General features: G+C 42.9%; 1 protein-coding gene across 1 annotated transcript in view; it reads left to right on the top strand.

The window, feature by feature from the left end:
• The window catches only part of TNN (tenascin N), a 53,285-nt gene that overhangs the window by 8,754 nt on the left and 16,924 nt on the right, over positions 1 to 27,607 (top strand). The window contains exons 5-10 of the mRNA XM_004269786.4: positions 342 to 431; positions 9,060 to 9,323; positions 12,671 to 12,934; positions 20,516 to 20,779; positions 24,147 to 24,410; positions 26,143 to 26,406. Of these exons, the coding sequence (XP_004269834.2) occupies positions 342 to 431; positions 9,060 to 9,323; positions 12,671 to 12,934; positions 20,516 to 20,779; positions 24,147 to 24,410; positions 26,143 to 26,406 (1,410 nt within the window). The remainder of the gene's footprint in view (positions 1 to 341; positions 432 to 9,059; positions 9,324 to 12,670; positions 12,935 to 20,515; positions 20,780 to 24,146; positions 24,411 to 26,142; positions 26,407 to 27,607) is intronic.

The raw sequence follows: 27,607 nt of genomic DNA, 5'->3' as shown, positions 1-27,607 counted from the left end.
AAAGAAACTTTTGAGGGAAAAGGATTGTTGGGAGCAGAAAAACATTTGGGCTGTAAATACAATTGGGAAATAAGGTCTCAGTGGTCCAAGGAAGGAGCTGGAACTCCATTAACTTCATCTCATCCGCTCTGGCCCGCGCTTCATGACGGATAAGCTCCGCAGTGATGCCTCGTATTCCACTGGTCCTGCAGCTCTTTAGCTGCCTTAGGTAGATTATAGTCTTGAGGAGAGAAACTTAGCCCTCTCCACACCCTCACAGGAGAAATCCTGGGGAAGAGCAGTGCTGGGGCTCGAGGGTCTGGAGCCTGTACTCACACCCAGCACTGGCTGCTTGTTTCTAGGTCTGCAGCCCGGGACAGAATATAAGATCACAGTCGTCCCCATGAGGGGAGACCTCGAGGGCAAGCCGATTCTCCTGAATGGCAGGACAGGTAAGAACAACGGGGAGGCACTATGAATGCATCTCATGTTTGTGTTCTGATATTTTCTTGGCTGACTCCTCTTTGGATTAAAAACTCTGGGATTTGTGTGTAGAGACAGCCTGTCTCTTTGTGTACTGACATCTTTTGGGGGGCAGGAGAGGGAAAGCAAACTTCTTCTATTTCAAATATGTTTTGCCGTTGAAAATCTCTTCCAGGATCCTGGAGTCAAGGGGAAAGGCCATTTCCAGCACCTTTCTGCTTATTTTAATAGCTTCAATCACTGGGTTTTTTTTTAAGGCATTTATTATCTTGGACCTAGGCACACAGCTCCACATTACTTAAGACAGGTGATTTATAAATTTTTTCTTGTCATTCCTGTGGTGTTTTCATGACAAACACACTCAGGGAGTTTGCTTTAAAATGTTAAAAGATATTAAAGACTTTCACATGGGAGTAGCAATAGATTTAGCATCTGCAGATTGAGAAAATATACAATGACAAACGTTGCTATAAATGAGTAACATGTGACAGTAAGTTTGTAATTTATTAATCAGAAAAGAATTTGACATCCTTGTAGTTACATATGCAAGATATCCTATGTAAGTTTTAGTTTTTAGGCAGTGCTTGAGCCTGTATTGAATTGTGAGCCTCCTGCGGTCACCCTGTGCTCCTGCCAAGTCGAGTCGGGAGGTGGTGATCTAGAGCCTACAGCCACCCGCTAGAGGCTAATCCTTGGAGCCGGCAAAGAAGGGATCTTTGAATTTTGAGACTTCCTTGAAAAGTTTCGTAGTTCTTTTCAGTTCAGTCCTGGCAGTAGCTGGTTAGGGTGGTGAGAATAAGGGTGAGATGGTGCAAGAATTGAGTTCACTATTTCAGCTGCCGAATAGGTTGCATATCTGGAGTGTGAAAGAGTTGTAGAGTCGGGCAATTATAAAAGATACTTTAATTTTCAACCATACAGTATAGACTGTGCAGCCTGCATGAATGGTGAACTAGTGAAACACGTTGGTGAATTCGAAAATGGCAAGTCCTTCCTTGCTTCTAGTGCCTTTCTCTTTAGCTGTGAATTAATTGAGAGCCTACCATGCACAAGGCATTATACCACTAAGCACTTCTCATAAATTATCTCATTTAGTTCTCATCATAATCCTGTGTGGTAGGTCCTATTATTATTTCCAAGTCACATATAAGACAACTGAGGCTTGGAGAAATTAAGCTCAAGGTTGCCCAGCCAGGAAATGATAGGGCTGGGATTTGAACCCAGGATGTCCACTTTGGTGGACCCCAAACTAAAATGCCACCTACTTTTACTTCTCTGTCCATTATTTCTGGTTAATTTTCATACTGTTTACTCCCTAACTAAAAAAAAAAAAATTCTGTGAGTCCTCATTGTCTTTGGATAACATAGACTTCTTTTATCTTGGCCTCTGTGGGCCCCTCCAACCTGGGCCATTGTTCTCAAAACTTCCCAACAGGAAGCCTTCCTGCAGCTGGACTGTTCTTGGGGCTCCCTAACACAGAAGGCTTATCTCTACCTCGTGGGTTTGGTCGTGTTGTTACCCCTGCCTAGGAAATTCTCCACTGTTATCTCTAGCTATCAATTAATTCAGTTCAACAAACATTAATTGCAGAGTACCATTGGGTCCTAGAGACACAAGCCCTTTAGATACTTCCAAAGATGATGAGCTCTGGTCCCTGCCCTTCAGGGGCTCACAGCAGTAATAGCGCTCATCCTTCTGGGTCATCTCCAGCGTTAGCTGCTCCACTGAGGCCTTCTCGGACAATTTTAAATGGCAGTCATCTTTGCCTTTGAATTTCTAGAGCATTTAATTACATATGGCCTTGAATTGCTAGTTAACCTTTCAAGCATATTATCCCAACTAGAAGTTGAGCATTCTAGAAATGTTTTTTTATTGTCAATACTATTCTAAAAGCAGGATGGGATATTTTATTGGATTGCAAATAAATTTGTGTTATGTGTCTTACCAACATGAAAATAAAAGACACAATAATTTCTAAGGTCAGGAAGCACTCTCAAACCTGGCTAGACAATTAATGTAAGGGGGAAAAAAAAATCTCTCTTTTCTCCAGGTGTTTTGCATTCCATGAGATGGAAAAACACTGGCATATAAGAATGGCATAAGCATGTGCAGGGAGGAAATGGCACAGTTCAGGTATTTTCCATTTAATGAGTCACTCAGTGGAACTAATACCATGAAAGTGAAAGGGTCGATTGGAAATGCTCACCCTGTTAACTTACTCAAAGCACGCTGAAAGGCACTTCTAGAAAGGCAAGGCTTTAGAAACAGATCAGTTTCCGGAGAAGCAAGCACCGGCCAGGCCAGTGTCTCCAGGGAGAAATGTCCCTGAACTCCTCCATCAGACTGTCACAGCCACTTCACATCAAATGACAAGAGAGGCAAGCCCCTAACTAAGAGGTGATGCTATCCCTTTTTTCTTCATTTCTCCATCTGTAAAATGAAAGGTTGGACTAAATGCGTTTCAAGTCCCTTCTCTTATTTTTTTTATGATTATGATTTTTTAATCATGTCTGTAAGTCATGCCTTTCCATGGTAAGTCTAAAACAAAGGACCGCTTGCTTTGTTATAATTTCCCACGCTCCCATGCACAGCAGAGCATAGAGCCTAGCATATTCGCTTAACAATTTTCTCAGAACTTTTCCCCTTAGACTATGTTATGAAATAGAAGTTTTGGCAACTCTTATTATCCTTTTCGCTTTTTATTGCTTCCCAAACACAATGCTTCATTTTGAAATGGCCCAGCCCCCAAAACTTTCCTTCTCAAACGCCTTCATGTTTCAAGATGAGCTCCTGTCAACACTCAGAACTCCTGTCTCTCACAGCCTCCCCACACATACACCCAATAGCTGAAAAACAATGAGGATCTCTAGCATTTGTGTGTTCTAGGTACCGTGGGGCTTCATAAACATTATATTCGGTCCTTCTAAAAGCATTGTAAGCATTATTATTCCCGTTTCACAGGTGAGAAAATTGAAGCCTACAAAGTTTAGGAGATTCAGAGTGAACTAGTGAATGGCATTTGAATTTAGGTTCGCTTTCCAGAAGCAAAGCTAGAGGATAGCAGGAAGGTGGGTTGATCTCTTTGCGTACATTCTCTACAAATGGTGCCTTTTGAATAATTTTATTGCCACAATGAAAAGCAGTAGAGGAGACCTGAGAAAGCATAGCTACTATAGTCCAGAGGCACCTCTTCCGTGAACTCACCTTCAAACCAGTAGCATAGGCCCTGTCCCCCATCTCTGCCTCCAAACCCATAATATCCTCATGGATTTCAGACCTTAGTTGTTCCATTTTCCACTATGCCACCTGGGTGACTCACAAGTGGCCGTTGTGAATGGAGAAGGCTGTCCCTAATGCCTGTGGCCATGGGTTGGAGTGTGGACCCGTGCTGTTGGGTTTGCCAGCATAGACTGAGGACAGCCGTGCCCTACCCAATCCTGTGGTGAATCTTGCTATAAAGTGGAATAATCTTTCCTGATGTGTCTAGAGCTCTTAATTAGCCTTTTCTGTATCCTCAGTTTTGTAAATTAAATCTCTGACACGGGGCTTACCTTTATTCCAATACATGCACTCAAAAGTGAATCCTACCTATCAAGCCTCTTAAATCTTGTTTTAAATCTCCCTAACCTCAGTGGCCCTGAGAAAGGTCCCACCAGGGCAGCTGGTGTCCAGCAGGTGGGAAGTTGCAGCCTGAGGAGGAAGTTGGGGCTGGGGTGGCAGGGCCTGTCTCCCCGTTGAGGCTGCTGCTGGGACTCCTGTAGGATTTGGCCAGCTGCTGCAGCTACCAGAAGGCTTTGTTCCACGGCAAAAACTATTTATCATCCTCACATTCCTTCTCGGCAGAGAGGGGGTTTTGGTCCTGCTAAGCTGGCTTCTTCCAGCGATGTGGCGTATTGTGCGGGGTCACAATATCACTGAGGCTTTCCTTCTACATCTGTATCTTGGCGTCTGATTCCCATCCTGAAATTTATCAAAAAAAGAGCAGCTCTTTGAAGAGCCTCCTACTGACTTAAGTTGTTGTTGTTGTTAGGGAGTTGAGAGAAAAGGGGCAGGGAGTCCTGAGTTCCAGGCTGGCCCAGCCTCTCACTGGCTTTCTGGGTTTGGAGAAGTCCCATCTCCTCTCTGGGCTTGGTCTCTGTAACCCTGACATGGTGTGATTCTATTTTTCCTTCCTACCTTCTCACTCTTCATAGCCAAGATGACTTTTCCTGGTTCTCCTCCATTCCTGGGGGTACTGGGACTGTTGGCGGGGGAAGGAGCTTCAGGGCTGTGTGTCGGAAATCAGGCCTTGTGTCAGAAATCTATACTCTCCTGAATTGGTTCCCATAATCACTGGTGGCAGCTTATCCCTGTTCGGCCAGGTGGGATGGACTGGCCTCAATCCATAGAAAGTGATGGAAAAGACAACATTCAGTTTCTTCTTTGAGGGTCATTCTCTCATCTTTCTGATCTCTGCTTTCCTAGATGTTAGAGTATTATAGTGGCTGCCACAGAGCTAAATTGTGTAATCCCCAGAGGTAGCCCCTCATCTCACGTTCATTCCTATGTGCTTTTTATCTCTAAGAAAAGGTGTGTTACATAAGCTTACTTTTTGCAAATAACCTACAAAACTCTAATGTGTCTAAAAAACCAACTGCCATTGATTGACCACATACTATGTGCCAGGAGCTTTTCATACATTAGTCTATCAAACCTCATAATAATAACATAATATTTCCTCCATCCACCCAGCTGGATGTGGTGGATCTCGAGAGGACTGCACACGCAGGCAGCCCTGACCCTTCAAAGCCATGGACCTGTGCTGAGGGTCCTGGCAGCCGTGGTGACACGCACTGATCTGGGGCAGGGAGTGGTGGTGGGAGGCACTTCTGGGGCTGTGGGTTGTACAGATGTGGGAGAGGATGAGGGCCAGGGACTTCAAGAGGCAGGACTCTCTGGGTGTTCCCCATCTTCACTTTTCCAGTCCAAATGTCCCCACTCCCGATTTGGTACCAATTTCCCCCTATTGACATATCACCATTGGAGGCTCTCTTCACTGCCTCCCTGTCATGTGCAGAATCATGCTATGCACAGAAAGGGGCAATGGGATGAGGTGGGAGTCCTCTCCCCTGCTGTGTACACTTTTTCCTGAGCATCCTCTTAGAGCCTACTCGAGCCCCCAGAGGCCCAGAACATGGCCCTGTTGGTGTCTGTGTTCTGACTGCACTGCCCTTTCATCCCAAGAGGCCCACTCTACCAAATGGGTATGAGGTATGCCCAGACCCTGTCTCCCAGAGGCAACAGTCTGGGACCATTTCCTCTTTCTAGTTGCCACTCCAAGTTCCAGTCCACTAGTGCTTCTGGGTTTCAGGTTGCAAGAAATTTTCAGGTCATACTTTATCTATTTTATTTGTAGTTTAGTATTATCATTGTTAGTAGTAGTCGTAGTTCCATAAGAAGAGGCCGATGGTAGTGCCGCTTAGCCTATGGTGGTATAAGGTGGAAATGTGTAGTCTTTGGTAGATAGGACTGGGTTCAAATCTTGGCTCTACCAGTTAATATGTCCAAAAGTAAACCCTTGGTCCCATTCCTCTCCCTAGCTTCTACTGAAAACCCTGCCCTCCCTCAGACCTCCCCATCTCTGTAAATGGTCACTCCTTTCTGCAAATTGCAAAAGACCCAAACCAACAAGTCATTATAGCCCACATCAAATTCATGAGCAGATTCTGGCAGCTCTGTCTTTGAAATCTCCCCAACCCACTTTCATCTGCCACAGCTGTCCACGTTCCTGTCATCTCATACATAAACTGTTGTAGCAGCTTCCTAGGTGACCTCCACTCTTGACCTGCAATAGTCTGTACTCTCTGCAGCAGCCAGAGGGGTCCTTTTATAAAACAAGTCAGATCATGTCATTCTCCTGTGAAAACCCCCCAGAAGCTTCTCATCTCATTCAGTGCAAAAGCCAAGTTGTTACAATGACTTTCAAAGGCATCTATTTGCCTCTTCACCTCATTGGCCTCACCTCCAGCCACTCGACCTCCTCACTTACTCTGTCCGGATGCACTGGCCTCCTGCTGTTCCCCAAATGCGTGGAGCAGGGTCTTTGAACTTGCTGCTCCCTCTGCCGGGAATGAGGTTGCCCAGATTGCATGTGGCCCAATGCCTCATTTCATTTCAGTCTTTGCTCAGCTGTTACCTTCTCACTGACCTTCCTTCTAAAATCACAAATACCTTTTGTTCCTCACTTTCTAATTCCTTTACCTTGCCCTATTGGGCTTCCCAATACTATCCCCACTTGTTTATTGTCTGGCTCTTCCAGGAGAACGTAAGCTCCCTGGTAGAGAGTCTTTATTCTCTTCATTGCTTATATTAGTTTCCTAGGGCTGCTATAACCAAGTACCAAAAACTGGGTGGCTTAAAACAGAAATTGAGTGTCTCACGGTTATAGAGGCTAGAAGTCTGAAATCAAGGTGTTAGCAGGGCCACGCTCTCTCTGACAGGTCAAGGTGTTCCTTCTTTGTCTCTTCCAGCCTCTGGTGTTCGTTGGCAATCCTTGCATTCTTTGACTTGTAGACGAAGCGCTGCAATCACACGGCTGTCTTCTTCCTGTGTGTCTTCATCTTGTCTTTCCTTGTATGTGTCTGTCTCTGTGTCCAAATTTCCCCCTTTTATAAGCACGGCAGTCATATTGGATCAGGCCCACCCTAATGACCTCATTTTAACTTGATTATCTCTAGAAAGACCCTATTTCTAAATGAGGTCACATGTTGATGTACTTCGGTTTAGCACTTAGATATACCTCTGCAAAGGGCGGAGGACACAACTCATAACACTGCTGAGTCCCCAGCTCCAAGTAGGCACTCAGTGATTGTTTAAAGAATGAGTCAGGGACTACCATTTACTATCTGTGTGACCTTGGGCAAATTATCTAATCTCTCTGAGTCTTGCATATAATTAGTGATCTAAAAATGGTAACCGTTATTAATTTCCCCAATTAGTACATGGAGAATCTGATAAATGCCTTATGTTGTTGCTATGAAGTCTGCTAAAGTAATGTATGAAAAGCACCTGGCACTTAATATGTGGTCAGTAAATGGCAGTTGATTTGTTAAATAAAATATGCACTGTCTCTGGTGATGGAATGTATTTCATTTCCTTGCACACAAATAAAACATGGCCACTGTGCTTAAGAAAGGTGCATTGTAGCTGATGTTAAAGAATGTAGCTATATAAAGTTGTAACATCTCTGCTGGAAAACTCTTGGCCAAGAGAACTACAACAAGATGGGGAAGAAGAAAAATGCTTAGGTTTCTGAGAGTAAGAGACTTTTTTGTGTGTCTTTAACCAAAAGGATCCTGATCTATTTGTAAGTAGGGTTCTCAGGGCAAGCATCTTTATTAGTGACCTTGATGGATGCACCCAGATGGTTTGCAAATGATAAGAAGCTGGAAAGGAAAGTGGCCATGTTGGATGAAAGACTAAATTATAAATGGAATCCATAAGATAAAATAGAACAAGGATAATTGGTGGATCCAGGACATGTATTATATGCAAAAAATGGGGGAGATGTAGCTTAATGTGAAGGTTCTCAACATCTGAGGTACATCAGAATAACCTGTAGAGTTTTGCATACTTGTTTTTAAAATAGAGATGTCAGGGCGTATTTCAGACATGCTGAAGTAGACCCTCTGGTGGTGGTACTTAGTAGGTGTCCAATGTTGGCAAAGGTTGAGAGCCCCTGGGGTAACCGGGACAAGTATGAAAAACTTAGGGATTTTTCTGAGACTGCGGGATGAGGCTATGTTATTGGGGGTAAAGTGTCTGGGACATGGAGGGCATTTTGTTCTGGGTTGGTGCTTCTAGAATATAAAGTCTGCATGAGCAGGGATTTCTGACTATTTTGTTAATTGGTGATTCCTGGGTGCCATTACATGGCCATGGCATGGGATGGATGCTCAGTGAATTATTGAATGAATGAGCTAAGTTTTGGGAATTTTTCTCGAAAAGGGAAAGACAAGTTCATGTTTAGATGTAAGTGCCAGGTCTAGCAACTCTAAGTTGGAAGTTGGGAAGTTGATAATATAAATTTATAATATAATATAGTATGATATGATATAATATAATTGTTTTTATAAGTTGGAAAGTTGATAATATAAGTTTATAATATAATATAATTAATATAATGTAATACTTTTTAACTTATAAGTGCATAAATTAGCGAGGTGAAGCTGTTTGATTAAAGGAGAATTAGGAAGGAGAATGAGAATTATTCTTGAATACTTGCTGGATCGTCTCCAGGAAGAGGAATTAGGTGTATTCTATATGCCCACCAAGGGTAGACATACTCAAAGGAGTAATACTTTAAGTGGCCACACTTGGAGGAGTTTTCTCTAATGTGCTCATTGATTATAAAATGGAAGTCCATCAGTAAGACCTTTCTCAGCTTAGGGTTCAAGCAGGGGCCAGTTGTCTACCTGTCACAGATGATGGAGAGGGCCTCTTGCATTGCATAGACTATGGAACCAGGTCACCCAGATGCACTCAATCTTGAAACATTTGTGATCTTGACCAGCCAGATGCCTTCTCTACTTTTTCTTTCTCATATATTTTTATGAAGAGATTGATAGTCCAACCAATTTGGTCACTGATCGAGCTACAGAAGACACAGCGATGGTCTCCTGGAACCCAGTCCGGGCTGTCATTGATAAGTATGTGGTGCGCTACATCTCCACTGACGGGGAGACGAAGGACACAGCTGTGTACAGGGAGCAGAGCAGCACCGTCCTGACGGGCCTGAAGCCGGGAGAGGTGTACAAAGTCTACGTGTGGGCTGAGAGGGGCAACCAGGAGAGCAAGAAGGCCGACACCAAGGCCCTCACAGGTAACAGAAGGATGGGAGTCTTCACTCATTCTTACTGTCTCCCATCTCTAAAGAAACAGGTTTCCTCATGGCAAGAAGATTGATTTTTGAATCAGGAGGCTGATGCCCACCTAGCATCAACTTTTTCGTTTGCAGGTGTGTGGGTGGGGGGTTGCAAAGGCAATTTCAAATTTCATAATTATGAATTTTTTCCTTTTTAACCTCAAGCGAAAGAGACCATCCTTTTTATTTGATACAGAAGGTCATACTTATTTGGGTTGGAATTCCATATGCAACTCCCTTGGAGTAGAGGAACACTTTCTAATTTTCATTTTTTGGACACTAAAACTCAAAACATTGGGCTGACAGTGAATTTGAATGCTCATCTCAGTTTGCAGTGACTATACAGGCATGTTGCATGTAATCTGGAGCTCTCTTTCAGACCATGGAAATGGTTTGCCTCCTGAGTCAACATTTACCAAATGTACCAATTCTGACTTGAAGCTTTCAGAAAGTGTGAGGGCTCCCTTACTCCATCCAGTTGTTCTGCTCAGCTGGGGCCTGCAGGTGTCCTGAGGCTGCATGGGGGTGTATCCCAGATATTCCTTCTGCTTAAAACCTCCTCTGGCGCTGTCCCTGAGTTCAGAGAAGCCTAATCCTGGAGTCCACTTGAAGTTCCAAACACTTGACAGGAATCATAGAAAACAATTCACTTATTGATTGGCCTTTTTTGTGGACACTTAGTGTAGAGACTCTCAGAGAAGCTGATAATTGGTTAGGAATAGGGTTTCAGAAGCTTGACTGTCCAAGTTTTAATCTCAGCTCTACCATTTACTAGCTGAGTGATTTGGGGCAAGTTGCTTTGCCTCTGTTCCTCAGATTCTTGTCTGTAAAATGGGGCATATGAATGTCTACATCACTGGGTTAGTGTGAGGGTTACATGAGTTAATTCATGTAAGTGCCTGACATAGAGAGTGCTACATAAATGATAGTCATGCTTATTTCTTAAAATGTGTCTGTTCGGGCTGCTATAGCAAAATACCATAGACTGGGTGGCTTAAATAACAGAAATTTATTTCCAGCAGTTCTGGAGCCTGGAAAGTCCCATGATCTGGGTGCCAGTTGGTTCATTTATTGGTGAGAGCTCTCTTCTTGGCTTACAGATGGCCACCTTCTTCCTTACATGGTGGAGAGAGGAAGTTCTGGTCTCCTCTTCTTCTTAGGAAGGCACTAATCCCATCATGGGGGCCCCCATCCTCATGACCTCTTCTAAACCTAATTACCTCCCAAAGGTTCCACCTCCAAATACCATCAAATTGGAGGTTAGGGCTTCAACATATAAACTTTTGTGGGGGGACACAAACATTCAGTGCACAGAAATGTTAATCTGCATTTGGCCTTGAAGCACTTTGTGTTGCATAGCCTCCTGGGGCCAGATGGGCCTTGTCTTCTCCAGGGAAAGGAGAAGTTGACAGTAAGGATGGTGAGACCTAGTTTGTTTAAAGTCGAGGTCAGGAAACCTTCTGTAAAAGGCCAGATAGTAAATATTTTCAGCTTTGGGGACCATAAAGTCTCTGTTGCAACCGCTCAACTCTGCCATTGAAATGAGAAAACAGCCATAGACAGTATGGAAATGAACTAGCATGAGTGTGTTCCAATAAAACTTGATTTATAAAAATAGGCAGTGGGTCAGATTTGGCCCATGAGCTCTAGATTACCAGCTCCTGGTTTATATTACACACGGCCCTCCATTCACTAGGATTTTGAGTGCTATGAAAAGAAAGAGCATGTGGGTCAACCTTTTTAAGACAGTGGAAGTTGGAATGGAGAAGAGGCTTCCCCTTTCTCAGGTGGGCATGGTGCAAGTAAAGCACCCCAGATCACGGGGAGGCACTGGGGTGTGGTATTGCTGGGGTGTCAGGCACAGAGCTAGGCTCTGGGGGTACAAAGGTAAAAGCACAGTTTGTGCTCATATGGCATTCACAATCCGGTGGGTAGAGGAGACAAAGTGCAGTGAGTTATGTTCCAGAGCAAACAAATAACCCTGGAATATGGGAACCTGAAAAAAAGTGGGGGTTAGAGGGGTCATGGCAGCCTATAGGAATAGGTGACCCCTGAACGGAATCTAGAAGGATGTGTGGCTGTTAGCAGTGGGAGCAGCATATGCAGAGACCTAAAGGTGTGGGAATATGACAGGTTGGTTTTCTGTCATGTCTTAATATACACTTATGTTAATAATGTCATCTTTAGTGGTGTTTATGGTGGGTAGGTCTGTGAGGGCGTGCAGTAGGGAAAGATGAGGCTGGGGCGTTGAAGCCAGCATAGAATCCCAGGGTAAATTGTTTGTCCTTTCATGTCAGCTGTCTGTGTGTCTTTCATGTCAGGTGTCCTGTGCTCCTTCTAGCAAGGCCTCCCTTGGCTGTGTATCCCACTGAGCTGGCCTGGCCGAGCTGGCAAGTGATGGTGCACAGGTTTGAAATGCAGCTGCTATCACAGAAAGCTCAGTTTTTCAAGGAGGTGGTTTTTGAAACACGATCATAAGGGCATGCTAATCATTGCACCCAATTCCTTGTTTTTTTGACTTTTTAAGAGTTTATATTTTTGAGGAGAAAGTGATGTTTCATACCTCAAGTGACATTAGTAATAAAAAAGAGCTCATATTTCAGCACTTACTGTGCAATATCTCATGTACTATTCACCATAACCCAGAAGTAGGTACTGATAGTTCCTTCTTGGTAGAGATGAGGAGACCAAGACTTAAGCTATACAGTTTATCAAAAGTTAGCAACCAGGAAATAGTGTAGCCCATGTTTCAACCCAGTTTAACTGCCTAGAAACCCAGACAGAAAATCCCTACAAGTAGGATTATTTTTATCAGCCTAGACCTCAAATACCTTCACTTTAAAAGTCTCCCATTTCTCTGGCCTCAGGCATAATGTTTTATATGGAAAGAACTGACAGGTCCTACTTCTGGGATATTTTTCTTCCAAAAGAAAATATTAGAGAGGATGCACAGATTTATTGAAATATAATTGCTTTCAGGTACAAGGAGCCAGGAACTAAAAGAGTATATTCTGTAAACCCAGGGTAAAGGAGAAATTTGTATATGAAGATGAATTCTTTTTATCCAAAGGTAACTTGTGGAAAAAGTTTATAGAGTTGAGAATGAATATTGGCTTCGTCTGAATGCAAATAGCTCATCCTTGGAAATTTCAGACCACTTGCTTAATTAAACCCTTAAGTTATCCAAACCATTGGCATATAACAGACTCTGAAATTTGTTGAGGTCATCATTTTGGTTGTTTGTGTGCTGGCCTTTCACGAATTACAGAGTTGGCAAATGATACACTCCTTCATCTCTCTTAAAGAAATTGATAGCCCGCAAAACCTGGTGACCGACGGGGTGACAGAGAACACGGCCACTGTCTCCTGGGACCCAGTGCAGGCCGTGATTGACAGGTACCTGGTGCGCTACACGTCTGCTGATGGAGACTCCGGGGAGGTTCCGGTGGGGAAGGAGAAGAGCAGCACCGTCCTGACTGGCCTGAGGCCGGGCGTGGAGTACACAGTACACGTGTGGGCCCAGAAGGGGGACCAGGAGAGCAGGGAGGCTGACACCAAGGCCTCGACAGGTAATGGAACATGCATCATCACTGTGTCACTGCTAAGCTGATGTCCGTCTAGGTTGGTTTTCCTTCTCTGACCTTGGCTGAAAGGGAGGCTCAAGGATGAGCAGGCTGGTATCCTTGCATAGTAAATTGTGTACCCCTTTCTTAAATAGAATGGCTTCTCTTAGAATGCATAGCTTGTTCTGTTTGGTTAAAGACCAAAGCTTGGTCTTTAAACATTGACATTATTGCTCATTGTCATTTGTTCTCTGCCTGTGCACCTGCTTTGTTTTTAATGCCTAAAGCCTTCCCCTTCATAAAGAATAAATATGAAGAAAGCACAAGTAACTATCATGCTGAGGGATGGTTGATCCAAAACCAAATTTTCTTCACTCCTCACTGGTTTAAAACCTTTCTATGAAAGACCTACAATAACAAGCCCAAAACAATTAAGAAAATGGTAATAGGAACATACATATCGATAACTACCTTAAATGTAAATGGATTAAATGCAACAACCAAAAGACACAGTTGGGCTGAATGGATAAAAAAACAAGATCCGTATATATGCTGTCTACAAGTGACCCACTTCAGACCTAGGGACACATACAGACTGAAAGTGAGGGGATGGAAAAAATATTCCATGTAAATGGAAATCAAGAGAAAGCTGGAGTAGCAATTCTCATATCAGACAAAATAGACTTTAAAATAAAGACTATTCCAAGAGACAAAGAAGGACACTACATAATGATCAAGGGATCAATCCAAGAAGATGATATAACAATTGTAAATATTTATGCACCCAACATAGGAGCACCTCAATACATAAGGCAAATGCTAACAGCCATAAAAGGGGAAATCGACAGTAACACAATCAGTAGGGGACTTTAACATCCCACTTTCACCAATAAACAGATCATCCAAAATGAAAATAAATAAGGAAACACAAGCTTTAAATGATACATTAAACAAGATGGACTTAATTGATATTTACAGGACATTCCATCCAAAAACAACAGAATACACTTTCTTCTCAAGTACTCATGGAACATTCTCCAGGATAGATCATATCTTGGGTCACAAATCAAGCCTTGGTAAATTTAAGAAAATTGAAATTGTATCAAGTATCTTTTCCGACCACAACACTATGAGACTAGATATCAATTACAGGAAAAAATCTGTAAAAAATACAAACACATGGAGGCTACACAATACACTACTTAATAATCAAGAGATCACTGAAGAAATCAAAGAGGAAATCAAAAAATACCTAGAAACAAATGACAATGAAAACACGACAACCCAAAACCTATAGGATGCAGCAAAAGCAGTTCTAAGAGGGAAGTTTATAGCAATACAGTCCTACCTCAAGAAAAAAGAAACATCTCAAATAAGCAATCTAACCTTACACCTAAAGCAATTAGAAAAAGAAGAAGAAAAAACCCCAAAGTTAGTAGAAGGAAAGAAATCATAAAGATCAGATTGGAAAAAAAAGAAATGAAGGAAACAATAGCAAAGATCAATAAAACTAAAAGCTGGTTCTTTGAGAAGATAAACAAAATTGATAAACCATTAGCCAGACTTGTCAAGAAAAAAAGGGAGAAGACTCAAATCAATAAAATTAGAAATGAAAAAGGAGAAGTAACAACTGACACTGCAGAAATACGAAGGATCATGAGAGCTTACTACAAGCACCTAAGGCTTGCTAAAATGGACAACCTGGAAGAAATGGACAAATTCTTAGAAAAGCACAACCTTCCAAGACTGAACCAGGAAGAAATAGAAAATATAAACAGACCAATCACAAGCACTGAAATTGAGACTGTGATTAAAAATCTTCCAACAAACAAAAGCCCAGGACCAGATGGCTTCACAGGTAAATTCTATCAAATATTTAGAGAAGAGCTAACACTTATCCTTCTCAAACTGTTCCAAGATATAGCAGAGGGAGAAACACTCCCAAACTCATTCTATGAGGCCACCACCACCCTGATACCAAAACCAGACAAAGATGTCACAAAGAAAGAAAACTACAGGCCAATGTCACTGATGAACATAGATGCAAAAATCCTCAATAGAATACTAGCAACAGAATCCAACAGCATATTAAAAGTATCATACACCATGATCAAGTGGGGTTTATCCCAGGAATGCAAGGTTTCTTCAATATACGCAAATCAATGAACGTGATAAACCATATTAGCAAATTGAAGGAGAAAAACCATATGATCATCTCAATAGATGCGGAAAAAGCTTTCGACAAAATTCAACACCCATTTATGATAAAAACCCTCCAGAAAGTAGGCATAGAGGGAACTTACCTCAACATAATAAAGGTCATATATGACAAACCCACAGCCAACATCATTTCAATGGTGAAAAACTGAAACCATTTCCTCTAAGATCATGAACAAGACAAGGTTGTGCACTCTCACCACTAGTATTCAACATAGTTTTCGAAGTTTTAGCCACAGCAATCAGAGAAGAAAAAGAAATAAATGGAATCCAAATCAGAAAAGAAGAAGTAAAGCTGTCACTGTTTGAAGATGACATGATACTATATATAGAGAATCCTAAAGAGGCTACCAGAAAACTACTGGAGCTAATCAATGAGTTTGGTAAAGTAGCAGGATACAAAATTAATGCACAGAAATCTCTTGCAGTCCTATACACATTCATCATTTTTCAATGATGAAAAATCTGAAAGAGAAATTAAGGAAACACTCCCATTTACCATTGCAACAAGAAGAATAAAATACCTAGGAATAAACCTACCTAAGGAGACAAAAGACCTGTATGCAGAAAACTGTAAGACACTGATGAAAGAAATTAAAGATGGTACAGACAGGTGGAGAGGTATACCATGTTCTTGGATTGGAAGAATAAACAATGTGAAAATGATTATACTACCCAAAGCAGTCTACAGATTCAGTGCAATCCCTATCAAACTACCAATGACATTTTTCACAGAACTAGAACAAAAAATTTCAAAATATGTATGGAAATACTAAAGACTCTGAATAGCCAAAGCAATCTTGAGAAAGAAAAACGGAGCTGGAGGAATCAGGCTCCCTGACTTCAGACTATACTACAAAGCTACAGTAATCAAGACAGTATGCTACTGGCACAAAAACAGAAATATATATCAATGGAACAGGATAGAAAGCCCAGAGAAAAACCCTTATCTTTGATAAAGGAGGCAAGAATATACAGTGGAGAAAAGACAGCCTCTTCAATAAGTGGTGCTGGGCAAACTGGACAGCTACATGGAAAAGAATGAAATTAGAACATTCCCCAACACCATACACAAAAAAAACCTCAAAATGGATTAAAGACCTAATTGTAAGGGCAGACACTGTAAAACTCTAGAGGAAAACATAGGCAGAACACTCTATGACATAAATCACAGCAAGATCCTTTTTGACCTACCTCCTAGAGAAATGGAAATAAAAACAAAAACAAATGGGACCTAATGAAACTTAAAAGCTTTTGCACAGCAAAGGACACCATAAGACGAAAAGACAACCCTCAGAATAGAAGAAAATATTTGCAAACGAAGCAATGGACAAAGGATTAATATCCAAAATATACAAGCAGCTCATGCAGCTCAAATCAAAAAAACAAACAACCCAATCCAAAAGTGGGCAGAAGACCTAAATAGACATTTCTCCAGAGAAGATATACAGACTGCCAATAAACAGATGAAAAGATGCTGAACATCACTAATCATTAGAGAAATGCAAATTAACACCACAATGAGATATCATCTCACACTGGTCAGAATGGCCATCATCAAAAATCTACAAACAATAAATGCTGGTGAGGGTGTGGAGAAAAGGGAACCTTCTTGCACAATTTGTGGGAATGTAAATTGATACAGCCACTATGGAGAACAGTATAGAGGTTCCTTAAAAAACTAAAAATAGAACTACCATATGACCCAGCAATCCCACTACTAGGCATATACCCTGAGAAAACCATGATTCAAAAAGAATCATGTACCATAGTGTTCATTGCAGCTCTATTTACAATAGCCAAGACATGGAAGCAACCTAAGTGTCCATTGACAGATGAATGGATAAAGAAGATGTGGCACATATATACAATGGAATATTACTCAGCCATAAAAAGAAATGAAATTGAGTTATTTGTAGTGAGGTGGATGGACCTAGAGACTGTCATACAGAATGAAGTAAGTCAGAAAGAGAAAAACAAATACCATATGCTAACATATATATGGAATCTACAAAAAAAAAAAAAAAAAAGGTTCTGAAGAACCTTGGGCCAGGACAGGAATAAAGGCGCAGATGTAGAGAATGGACTTGAGGACACGGGGAGAAGGAAGGGTAAACTGGGACGAAGTGAGAGAGTAGCATTGACATATATACACTACCAAATGTAAAATAGATAGCTAGTGGGAAGCAGCCGCATAGCACAGGGAGATCAGCTCGGTGCTTTGTGTCCACCTAGAGGGATGGGAAAGGGAGGCTGGGAGGGAGATGCAAGAGGGAGGCGATATGGGGATATATGTATATGTATGGCTGATTCAATTTGTTATACAGCAGAAACTAACACACCATTGTAAAGCAATTGTACTCCAATAAAGATGTTAAATAAATAAATAAAGCCTTTCTGTGGTGCTTATTTTTGTTTCTGCTCTTTGGATGAGCGTTTTATGCAGAAATTATAACGTTTTATTAGCTCAAACTAAGCAAATGTCTAGTCACTTTTAGCATCCAGTATGTATCATTTTAGTAATTAAGATATGTACATCCATGTACTTGTACATACTTTATGTAACTTTAAACCTGCTCCTCTCCATCAGCTTGGGCCATTTGTGGGCTAACTGCCTGCCGTTGAAGGGGGCGTGCTCGGCTTCTCTTGTATTTCCAGTCCATTCTTTAAGCACTGTCCTTCCAGAGTGCTAACTCGAGTTCCTGACCCATTTATGTTTGGTACGTGGGAGGTAAGGGGTGTCGGGAGGAGGAGAGGTGAGGGATCTTGCTTGACAGTAATAGTCACAGCTGGCTTGGGTCTGTCATGGGGCCTAACAAGGGTTAAACCTAACTTTTCCTTCATGGAACACTTCCTTGTGTTCTTCAGAGACACCTCATCTGTCCTCTTTCACTGTAGTGATTCTGTAGATACATGCATGTCTCCTACTGGTCTCCTACTCCCCTCTGCCCATACATCTGGGGGTGCCCTCCAGTGCCCTTCTCTGGTGAGGCATGAGGTGAGCCCACCTCACCCCTCTGGGTGATCCTGTTGGACAGCTTCTAAAACAGTCCCAGGTGGGCTTTCCTTTCTTCGGCCCACATCTGGTCCATGGGGAACACACACGCATCCTTTGTCCATGCAACCAGATGTATGGGTCTGTTGCAATGCTGCAGCCTCTTGTTGCTCTGCAGCAGCACAACCAGCTGTTTTCTCACCTCTCGGATATTTTAGGCACATGTCAGACACCAGCCCATGGTGTTCCCCAAGCTTTGGGCAGGGTTTCTCAACCTTGGCACTGTTGATAATTCTTTGTTGCAGGGGTCTGTCTTGTGCATTGTAGGATGTTTAGCTGCATCCTTGACCTCTACCCATTTGATGCCATGAGCCTCCCCATTCCACACTGAACTGAGAGAACCAAAAATATCTTCAGACATTGCTGATCACCCCTGGTTGAGAACTTTTGCTCTGGAGTATATATAAGCAGCTCTGTAAGTGATCCCATTGCAACTGCTTATTCGAGGCTTGGTTCTCACCCATGGGACTCACGGTATAACTCTCTCCAAAGATATCCACTCTTTTAAGTCCCACCTGTTTGTACTCTCCAGCCTCTTTCATAGTCTGGAGTTGGTTGGTCAATCAAAGGCCACAAAACTGTTGGTCCTGCCTTGGCTGTGGGCCCTCAGGTTGGAAAGTAAATACCAATTTTCTTGGGGGTCACAGCCTAAACCAAGATAAGAATAGTCCCACTTGAACATACTGTTGCATATATGTGATAGGACCTTAGGGTAATGGCTTTTGCAGTGAACTATAGGCATACCTCAGAGATGTCGTGAGTTCGCTTCCAGACGAACACAATAAAGTGAACATCACAATGTAGAAAGTCACTTGAAATTTTTGTTTCCCAGTACATATAAAAGTTGTGTTTACATTGCACTGTATCTGTTAAGTGTGCCATAGTGTTATGTCTAAAAAAGCTTAATTTAAAAATATTTTATTGCTAAGAAATGTTAATCATCATGTAAGCCTTCAGCAAATTGTAGTAACATCAAAGATCACTGGTCACAGATTACCATAACAAATAAAATAATAATGAAAAAGTTTGAAATATTATGGGAATTACCAAAATGTGACACAGAGACACAAAGTGAGCAAATGCTATTGGCACATGCAGAATGGTGCCAGTAGACTTGCTGGATGCAGGGTTGCCACAAACTCTCAATTTGTAAAAAGTGCAATGTCTTTGATGCATAATAAAGAGAAGCACTGTAAAATGAGGTATGCCTGTATGTGGAACAAAGAAACGCTATTATTTTCTTGGTGAATATATATTCTAAAACCTTCCCTGTGTGTAGTATGGAGGAACATAATCCTGTACATTCATAAAATATCAACAAACTGATATCATCTAAAATAGCTTATGGTCTTTGGGCATCCACTCTGTGCCAGGAGCTGTCATAAGGGGCATGTTATTAACTCACATAATACCCATCTCTACAGGGTATACACTAATATTATTTCTGCCTGCCTTTTTTTCCTATAAGCACTGTGATACTTTAATATTTTCAAGGCCCCTTTCTTCTTATTTATTTGTTTATTTATTTATCTTTGGCTGCATTGGGCCTTCATTGCTGTGCACGGGCTTTCTCTAGTTGCAGCGAGTGGGGGCTACTCTTCGTTGCAGTGCGCAGGCTTCTCATTGCGGTGGCTTCTCTTGTAGCAGAGCACGGGCTCTAGGCACACAGGCTTCAGTAGTTGTGGCATGCAGGCTCAGTAGTTGTGGTGCCCAGGCTTACTTGCTCTGCGGCATGTGGGATCTTCCCGGACCAGGGCTCGAACCCGTGTTCCCTGCATTGGCAGGCGGATTCTTAACCACTGCACCACAAGGGAAGCCCTCAAGGCCCCTTTCTACATGACATTTTTTGTCTTGGTTTTCAGAACTACTCAGAGAGATATGTACAATAACTATTAACAGCTCAATGTTACGAATGTGGAGAAGTGAAGTGCCTTGCCCAAGTTCACAAAACAAGTTAGTAATGTTTGAAATGAGATGCATGCATGGAACATTAGTTCTCGAAGGAATCTTGGAGTCCATCCAACCTGAAGTCCAGATTTACAGATCAAGAAGCTGAAGCCCAGCCAGAGGCAGCAGAGTTGTCCAGGGCCACAGCTCTTCTGACTCTGGTCCTACTGTTCATTCTGCTGTCCTGTTCTGCCGCCTTGAAAACCCACAAGTCCAGATGTAGAAAGAGGTCTACACCCATGAAAAAACTGAAAACTGACACGTGAGATAGGAAGATTCTAAGAAGAGGAAGCTGCCCCAGCCCAAACAGCATGGCCACAAGATCTCACTCTAGTAATAGTGTTTATTGATCCTCATTTTCCTTTCAGACATTGACAGCCCCAAAAACCTGGTGACCGACCAGGTGACAGAGAACACGGCCACCGTCTCCTGGGACCCAGTGCAGGCCGTGATTGACAGGTACCTGGTGCGCTACACCTCTGCTGAAGGAGACTCCGGGGAGGTCCTGGTGGGGAAGGAGCAGAGCAGCGCCGTCCTGACGGGCCTGAGGCCGGGCGTGGAGTACACGGTGCACGTGTGGGCCCAGAAGGGGGACCGGAAGAGCAGGAAGGCCAACACCACGGCCCTGACAGGTAATGGGAGAGAAGAGAAAAGCAAAGTAGGGTGTTTACTGTGTGCTGATCTACTACTGTTGAATTATGGCACTGCTGCTTTTGTGGCCCATGACCTCAAGGACTGTAGACTATTTTAGGAGAGTTTGCTGTAAAAAAAACTCTGTTCACCTAAAGAAAGAACAAAGCACAGTTATGGGCTCAGTACTGAGCAGTTCCAGGAATGTCTTAAAACTGTTTTCCAAAGCCTGTGTTTTTAATCAGTTATGGGAAATCATAGGGAATTAGGTAAAGCCAATATAAAATTCTTAAAAACACTGGGTTAAAGTACTTTTTTGTGGCAAGTTGTTTTATTTTTTACTTGATATATGGTGCTTAGTTTAAAGGAACAAGTGTTACCCTTGGCAGCTGGAGCTCTGTGTTCATTTCAACATGTAGCTAAATTATTATTATTATTTTTTTTGCGGTACACGGGCCTCTCACTGTTGTGGCCTCTCCTGTCACGGAGCACAGGCTCCAGATGCGCAGGCTCAGCGGCCATGGCTCACGGGCCCAGGCGCTCCACGGCATGTAGGATCTTCCCAGACCGGGGCACGAACCCGTGTGCCCTGCATCGGCAGGCAGACTCTCAACCACTGTGCCACCAGGGAAGCCCCATGTAGCTAAATTTTAATGAATATTTATAAGTGCCAGGCCTCGGCTACAGCAGTGAACAAAATAAATACGTTTCCTACTCTCTTGAAGTCCAGTGGGAAAGACAATCAACAAGCAAACACATTTATAAGTATAAATTATAATAAGTTCTATGAACAAGATAAACATGGTGTAGGTGTAGAGAATAACAGGGCAAGGATGGAATGGGGGAGCAATAGTTAAGATACACATTGACAGAAACACGCAAATAACCGTGGCTTAAATAAGAAAGAAGTTTATTTCTCTCTTGTGGAATGGTCAGCGTGTAAGGGACCAAGGCTGATAGGGTAGCTCCATGGTACAGGAGACCTATGCTCCTTCCGTATTGTTGCTCAGCCATTCCTAGGGAGTTGCCTGCATCTACATGGTCATCACCTATCCTCACTCCAACCAGTGGAAAGGGGTAATGGAAAGGGAAGAGCATGACTGCACTGCACACATCACTTCTCACATTCCACCGGCCAGATCCAAGACACAGTGCCAGACCTCAGTACAAGGGGGGCTGGGAAATGAAGTCTTTAGCTGGAGGGCTGTGTGCCCAGCTTACAATTCTGTTCTACTATCCCACCCAAAACAGTGGCCACTAGCTACATGTGGCTCTTTAAATTTTTTTTTTTTTTTGCGGTACGCGGGCCTCTCACTGTTGTGGCCTCTCCCATTGCGCAGCACAGGCTCCAGACGCGCAGGCTCAGCAGCCATGGCTCACGGGCCCAGCTGCTCCGCGGCATGTGGGATCTTCCCGGACTGGGGCATGAACCCGTGTCCCCTGCATCGGCAGGTGGACTCTCAACCACTGCGCCACCAGGGAAGCTCTAAATTTTAATTAATTAACAAAAATTTAAAAATTATTCCCTCAATGATACTAGCCACATTTCCAATAGTCAGTAGCCACATGTGACTAATTGCTACTGTATTGGGCAGTACAGATTATGGACTATTCCCATCGTTGCAGAGAGATCTGTTGGGCAGTGTGCTTGCAGAGGAAGGGGAGAATGTGTATTGGGGAAAACTAGCCATTTTGGGAAGAATATGTGTGATGGTCCTGAGCTGGAACAGCATGAGATGGTTGAAGAACTGAAAGGAGGCTGGTGTTGCTGGAGCATTGAGGATGGGAGAGAGAGTGGCATGAGACGATGGGGGAAGGAAGAAGGGTCAGATCATACAAGACCACACGGTGCTTCAAAGAGGGAGCGTGCTACACTTATTAGAAGAAGAGTGGCATGATGCGATATTCATTGTTAAACAGTTATTCACGCCAGAGGAGAATAAATGGAAGAGATGATAAGTGTAGAAGGGGGAAGTTTAATAAAGTCGGGGGAGAGGTGGTGATGACTTGGACAAGTGTGATGGCAGTAGGGATGAGAAAAGGGGATATCTGGGCACATATTTGGGAGGCATAAATGACAGTATTTGTTGATGGATGAGGTGTGGGACAGGAAGAAAGTGAGGGACCAAGTATGACCTGTGTTCTGACTTGAGTAACATGGATGATTGGGGCATCATTTTCTGAGCGATAAATAGGTTTGAGGAGGAACGTTAAGACGTTTAGATATTTGAGCTTGAGATACTCATGAGATTCCTTGGTTAATTGAGTGACTTATTTATTGATTCAACAAGTATTTATTGAGTGTCTAATACATGCTAGGCAATGTGGTGGATATGCTATTGTAGATACAAGTCAAGGGCTCAGAGTTGATACATACTGGGGAGCTGTGAGCATCTGGCTGGGATTGAAAGCTGTGGACATGGGTGAGATCACCTGTAGGGAGAGAGGAAGAGAGGAAACCTTGGGCACCCTGACATTTCAGGCTGCTGATGAAGGAGACTGAAGAGGAGGAGTTAGGGGTTAGGAGAAACCCAGGGGAGTGTGTAGTCATGAAAGCCAAGAGCCGAGAGTGTTTCAAGGCAGAGGGAGTGGCTCAGCTCTGACAAATGCTGCTCAAAGGTCGAGCAACGCGAGGATGGCAAGTGTCCATAGGATTTGGCAACATGGAGCTGTTGGTGACCTAGACTAGCAGTTGTAGTGCTGTGCTGTATAAAATGCCAAGCTTCATTGAGCTGAGGAGTGAATGGGAGGAGAGGAGTGAATCTGAGATATGCAGACGGTTCTCCTGAGAAGCTTGTCAGTTGAGCAGGGGGATGAGAGATCTAGAGCTTGTTTGTCTGGGAATAATGGTAGAGGAGGAGAGATTGATGCTGCAGGTAAGAGGGTAGGTGAAAGGGAACAAAGGCCTTGAGAAGGTGGGAGGGCTCAAAATTCAGAGGAAACTCGTCTAGGTTTTAACACAAGAAAACAGTTGGATCTTGGAGTCTTCATTTCGCTGGGTCTCCCTTCTCCTCCCCTTTTATACAAGAGAAGAAGCTTGAAAGATGTAACTTCTCAGCTCTCAAATTCTGTGAAACAAAATAGCTAGATACCATGGAGATAACAAAAGAGGTTGTTTCAGTCTCCATTTGGGTGGCTTATCTTGTTGCTCAGGAGATTTTTATTACGTGTGAACTAGAAGGACAGAAAATTTCCATGTTGATAAATTTGGAGAAGATCTAATTCCTTCCTGTTTTAATATCCAATGGCTTGTTTCCCTGGAAAATGTTTTCAATGGAATTGTATCGTTAATAAAGATAACGTGAATGATGATGAGGAGGTGGGATGTCCCCGCTTGGCTCTAAAATTCAGCCTTTCCTTTTTAAAAAGAAATCGACAGCCCCCAAAACCTGGTGACCGACCAGGTGACAGAGAACACGGCCACCGTCTCGTGGGACCCAGTGCAGGCCGTGATTGACAGGTACCTGGTGCACTACACCTCTGCTGAAGGAGACTCCGGGGAGGTTCCGGTGGGGAAGGAGCAGAGCGGCGCCGTCCTGACGGGCCTGAGGCCGGGCGTGGAGTACACGGTGCACGTGTGGGCCCAGAAGGGGGACCGGGAGAGCAGGAAGGCCGACACCAAGGCTCCAACAGGTAATGGAGCATTGTTCTTTGAAAATGTAAGCCCTGTTATACTGTCTATGGCAGGTCAAGTTTTGTTTTTCTGTTCTAAAACTGGCAGAATTGATGATTTATGGAAGAGCAGGATGGTAGACTCCTGTCAAACCACACACCAACCCTCACTCTGTTTTTACACATTATGTCGTAATGAAGAGCTCATACTTGGCCTCGCACTTTGATCTTGTGAAGGTAAATGGTGATTGGTTTTATCCACCGACCGTTCCTCCAATTGTATATTTCCTTTGTGATCAATCATTAAATATTTCCTCTTGAAAGGGAAGAAATAAAAAGAAACCACATGTTGGGATCTGTGAGCTAAGTACTTTAGGAAAATGGCTTTTGCTGTAATCTCTTTGGAACAGGGAGGTGTTATTGCTGTCTTAGTGGATAAATCCTCTTTGAGTACTGTGTGCTCTGTTCTGAGGATCCTAAGCTTGCATTTTTATACAGTAACGGTTCATACTTTGTAAAGTTCTTTCATCTCTGTTTCCTCATTTTTTAAGAACAGACTTATTGAGTTATAATTTACATACTATGAAATCTACCCTTTTAAAGTGTGTAATTCAGTCATTTTTAGTATGTGCAGAGTAGTGCAACCATCACCACTGTCTAATTCAGAATATTTTCATCACCCCAGAAGCTAACCCCATACCATTAGCAGTCTGTCCCATCCCTACTTCCCCCAGCCTTAGGAAACTACTACTTTCTATCTCTAGAGATTTCCTTATTCTGGACATTTCATATAAATAGATTCATATAATATGTGGCCTTTTGTGACTGGCTTCATTCACTAAGCATAATATTTTCAAGGTTCATCCATGTTGTAGCTTGTGTCAACATTTCACTTTATTGCTGAATAATATTCCATTATATGGTTATAATACATTTTGTTTATCCATTTGTCAGTTTATGAGCATTTGGGTTGTTTCCACTTTTTGGCTATTATAAATAATGACGCTACAAGTTTTTGTGTACAAATTTTTGTATGGCCATATGTTTTCAATTCTTCTGGCTATATACTTTGGAGTGGAATCCTGGGCCATATGGTAATTCTATGTTTAACTGTTTGAGGAGCTGCCAAATTGTTTCCAGAGCGGTGGCACTATTTTACATTCCTACGAGCAAGGAATGAGAATTATATTCCTCATTTAGTTGGTACTCAGAGGACTTTGTTGGGATGGGTAGAGCAAGAATCAATATGCCCATTTTACAGTTGAGAAACCTCAGATACAGAGAAGTGAATGATTTCTACAGTTCACAAAGTTAGCTGATGATTCATGGAGTCAGATTTGTGGAATATTCATGGAATATTATGGTACCTTAAAATCTGTTTGGCAAGGCCCACATTTTACAAATGAGGAGTGGAGACCCAGCCAGAGGCAGCAGAGTTGTCCAGGGCCACCGCTGGCTGATGGCAGAGCTGGGCCTAGTTCCCTGGCTCCAGCCCAAGGCTCCACCTGCTCCTCCACTCTGCCTCTCAGGCTGGGACTGGATTGTAGCTCCTGTGACTCTGACCTAGTGCTCATTCTGCTGTCCTGTGCTGCCTCCTTGAGGATCCAAGAGTCCAGCTGTGGTGAGATCTACGTCCATGAAGCAACTGAAAATCCACAAAGGAGATGGGAAAACCATTAGAACGGAGGCTACCTCACCCAAGAAGCATCGTCTCACTTTTTGGTGCTTATTAATAGTGCACTTTTCCTTTCAGACATTGACAGCCCCAAAAACCTGGTGGCCGACCAGGTGACAGAGAACACAGCCACCATCTCCTGGGACCCGGTGCAGGCCATCATCGACAGGTACCTAGTGCACTACACCTCTGCTGAAGGAGACTCCGGGGAGGTCCCGGTGGGGAAGGAACAGAGCAGCGCCGTCCTGACGGGCCTGAGGCCGGGCGTGGAGTACACGGTGCACGTGTGGGCCCAGAAGGGGGACCGGGAGAGCAGGAAGGCCAACACCACGACCCCGACAGGTAATGGAGCATCTTTCTTCGGGAACATAAGCCCTGTCCTGTTACGCCTACGGCTGGTCATGTTTTGTTTTCCTGAACTCACACTGGCAGAGTTGATGATTTATTGAAGAGCATGACGGTGTTCCTTCATCATAGACTACAAGCCATCTCTTATTTCCCTTTAACTTTACAAGTCAGGTCCACCTGGCAGTCTCCAAGCTACAAGTCTGCCATGACTGCGTGGTATGTCCAGCCACTGTTCCTCTGAATGTGTGAATCTTTTGTTCAGTATTGAGGGTCTCCTATTGAGTTTGTGATTGGAAACAGGAAATGAATTGAAATGTCATTAATATTAATCATAATATGTTCAAAATTCAACTTCAAAAAAGTAGACTTTATATCCACCAGAGTGAGTAGTTGTATGTGGTTTACTTTACTGTAAATGAATCATATGATAATTCTAGTTTGGAGGATAAGAGTAATTTCTATGTTATGCTCTTTTTCTTAATTGAAGTATAGTTGATTTACAATATTGTGTTTTTTTCAGGTATAATTTCTAGGTTATATTCTCATTTTATTGTGAAAGAGATGTATGATCATATTTCTGTACCATGATTTAGCCAGCAAACCATCATTACAAGTGAATCTATATATGCTAAAGGATATTAAAACTCGATTTTAATTTTGCTGATTTGTTTAACAACACATATTGAGCATTTTCCATGGGCCCTTTTCCTTACTAGGCAGTGGGAACCCCGAGGGAGTAGAATACAGCCCTCTTCCTCTGGGAGCTTACATTTGCACCTGGCTAGTAGAATCTTCTCGTATGAAATGGGAGGTCTTCGTTGACATGATGCTAGAAACAAAATTATCAATATTAGCTGCTTGTGAGCAGAGACCATGTCTTCTTGAACTGGACCCTGCACCCTGCCTGGTCCCATGCCTTACATCTAGTGGGTGTTTTGACGTATGCTTATTAAACGAAAAAAGAAATTTGTTTTGCTAAACTCTTGGTAGAGGTAAGAGTATAGATGCTTAGACTTTGGTCTACTGTGCCTTCTCTTTGAGGAGTCAAAGTCTTCCTGGGGAGAGAAGACATACGTCCATGATGCAGTTAGAGCATGCAAGATGGAAAAACCACAAAACATGAAAGGGTGTCACCCCAAGAAAAATGGCTGTGAGCTTCCGCACTCTGGGGCCTATAAATAGTGCATACTGATCA

The sequence above is a fragment of the Orcinus orca genome, chromosome 1, assembly GCF_937001465.1.
Source record: "Orcinus orca chromosome 1, mOrcOrc1.1, whole genome shotgun sequence".
NCBI lineage: Eukaryota > Metazoa > Chordata > Mammalia > Artiodactyla > Delphinidae > Orcinus > Orcinus orca.
Note: the sequence above shows the minus strand (reverse complement) of the source record. Positions and strands in the feature narration are given on the sequence as shown.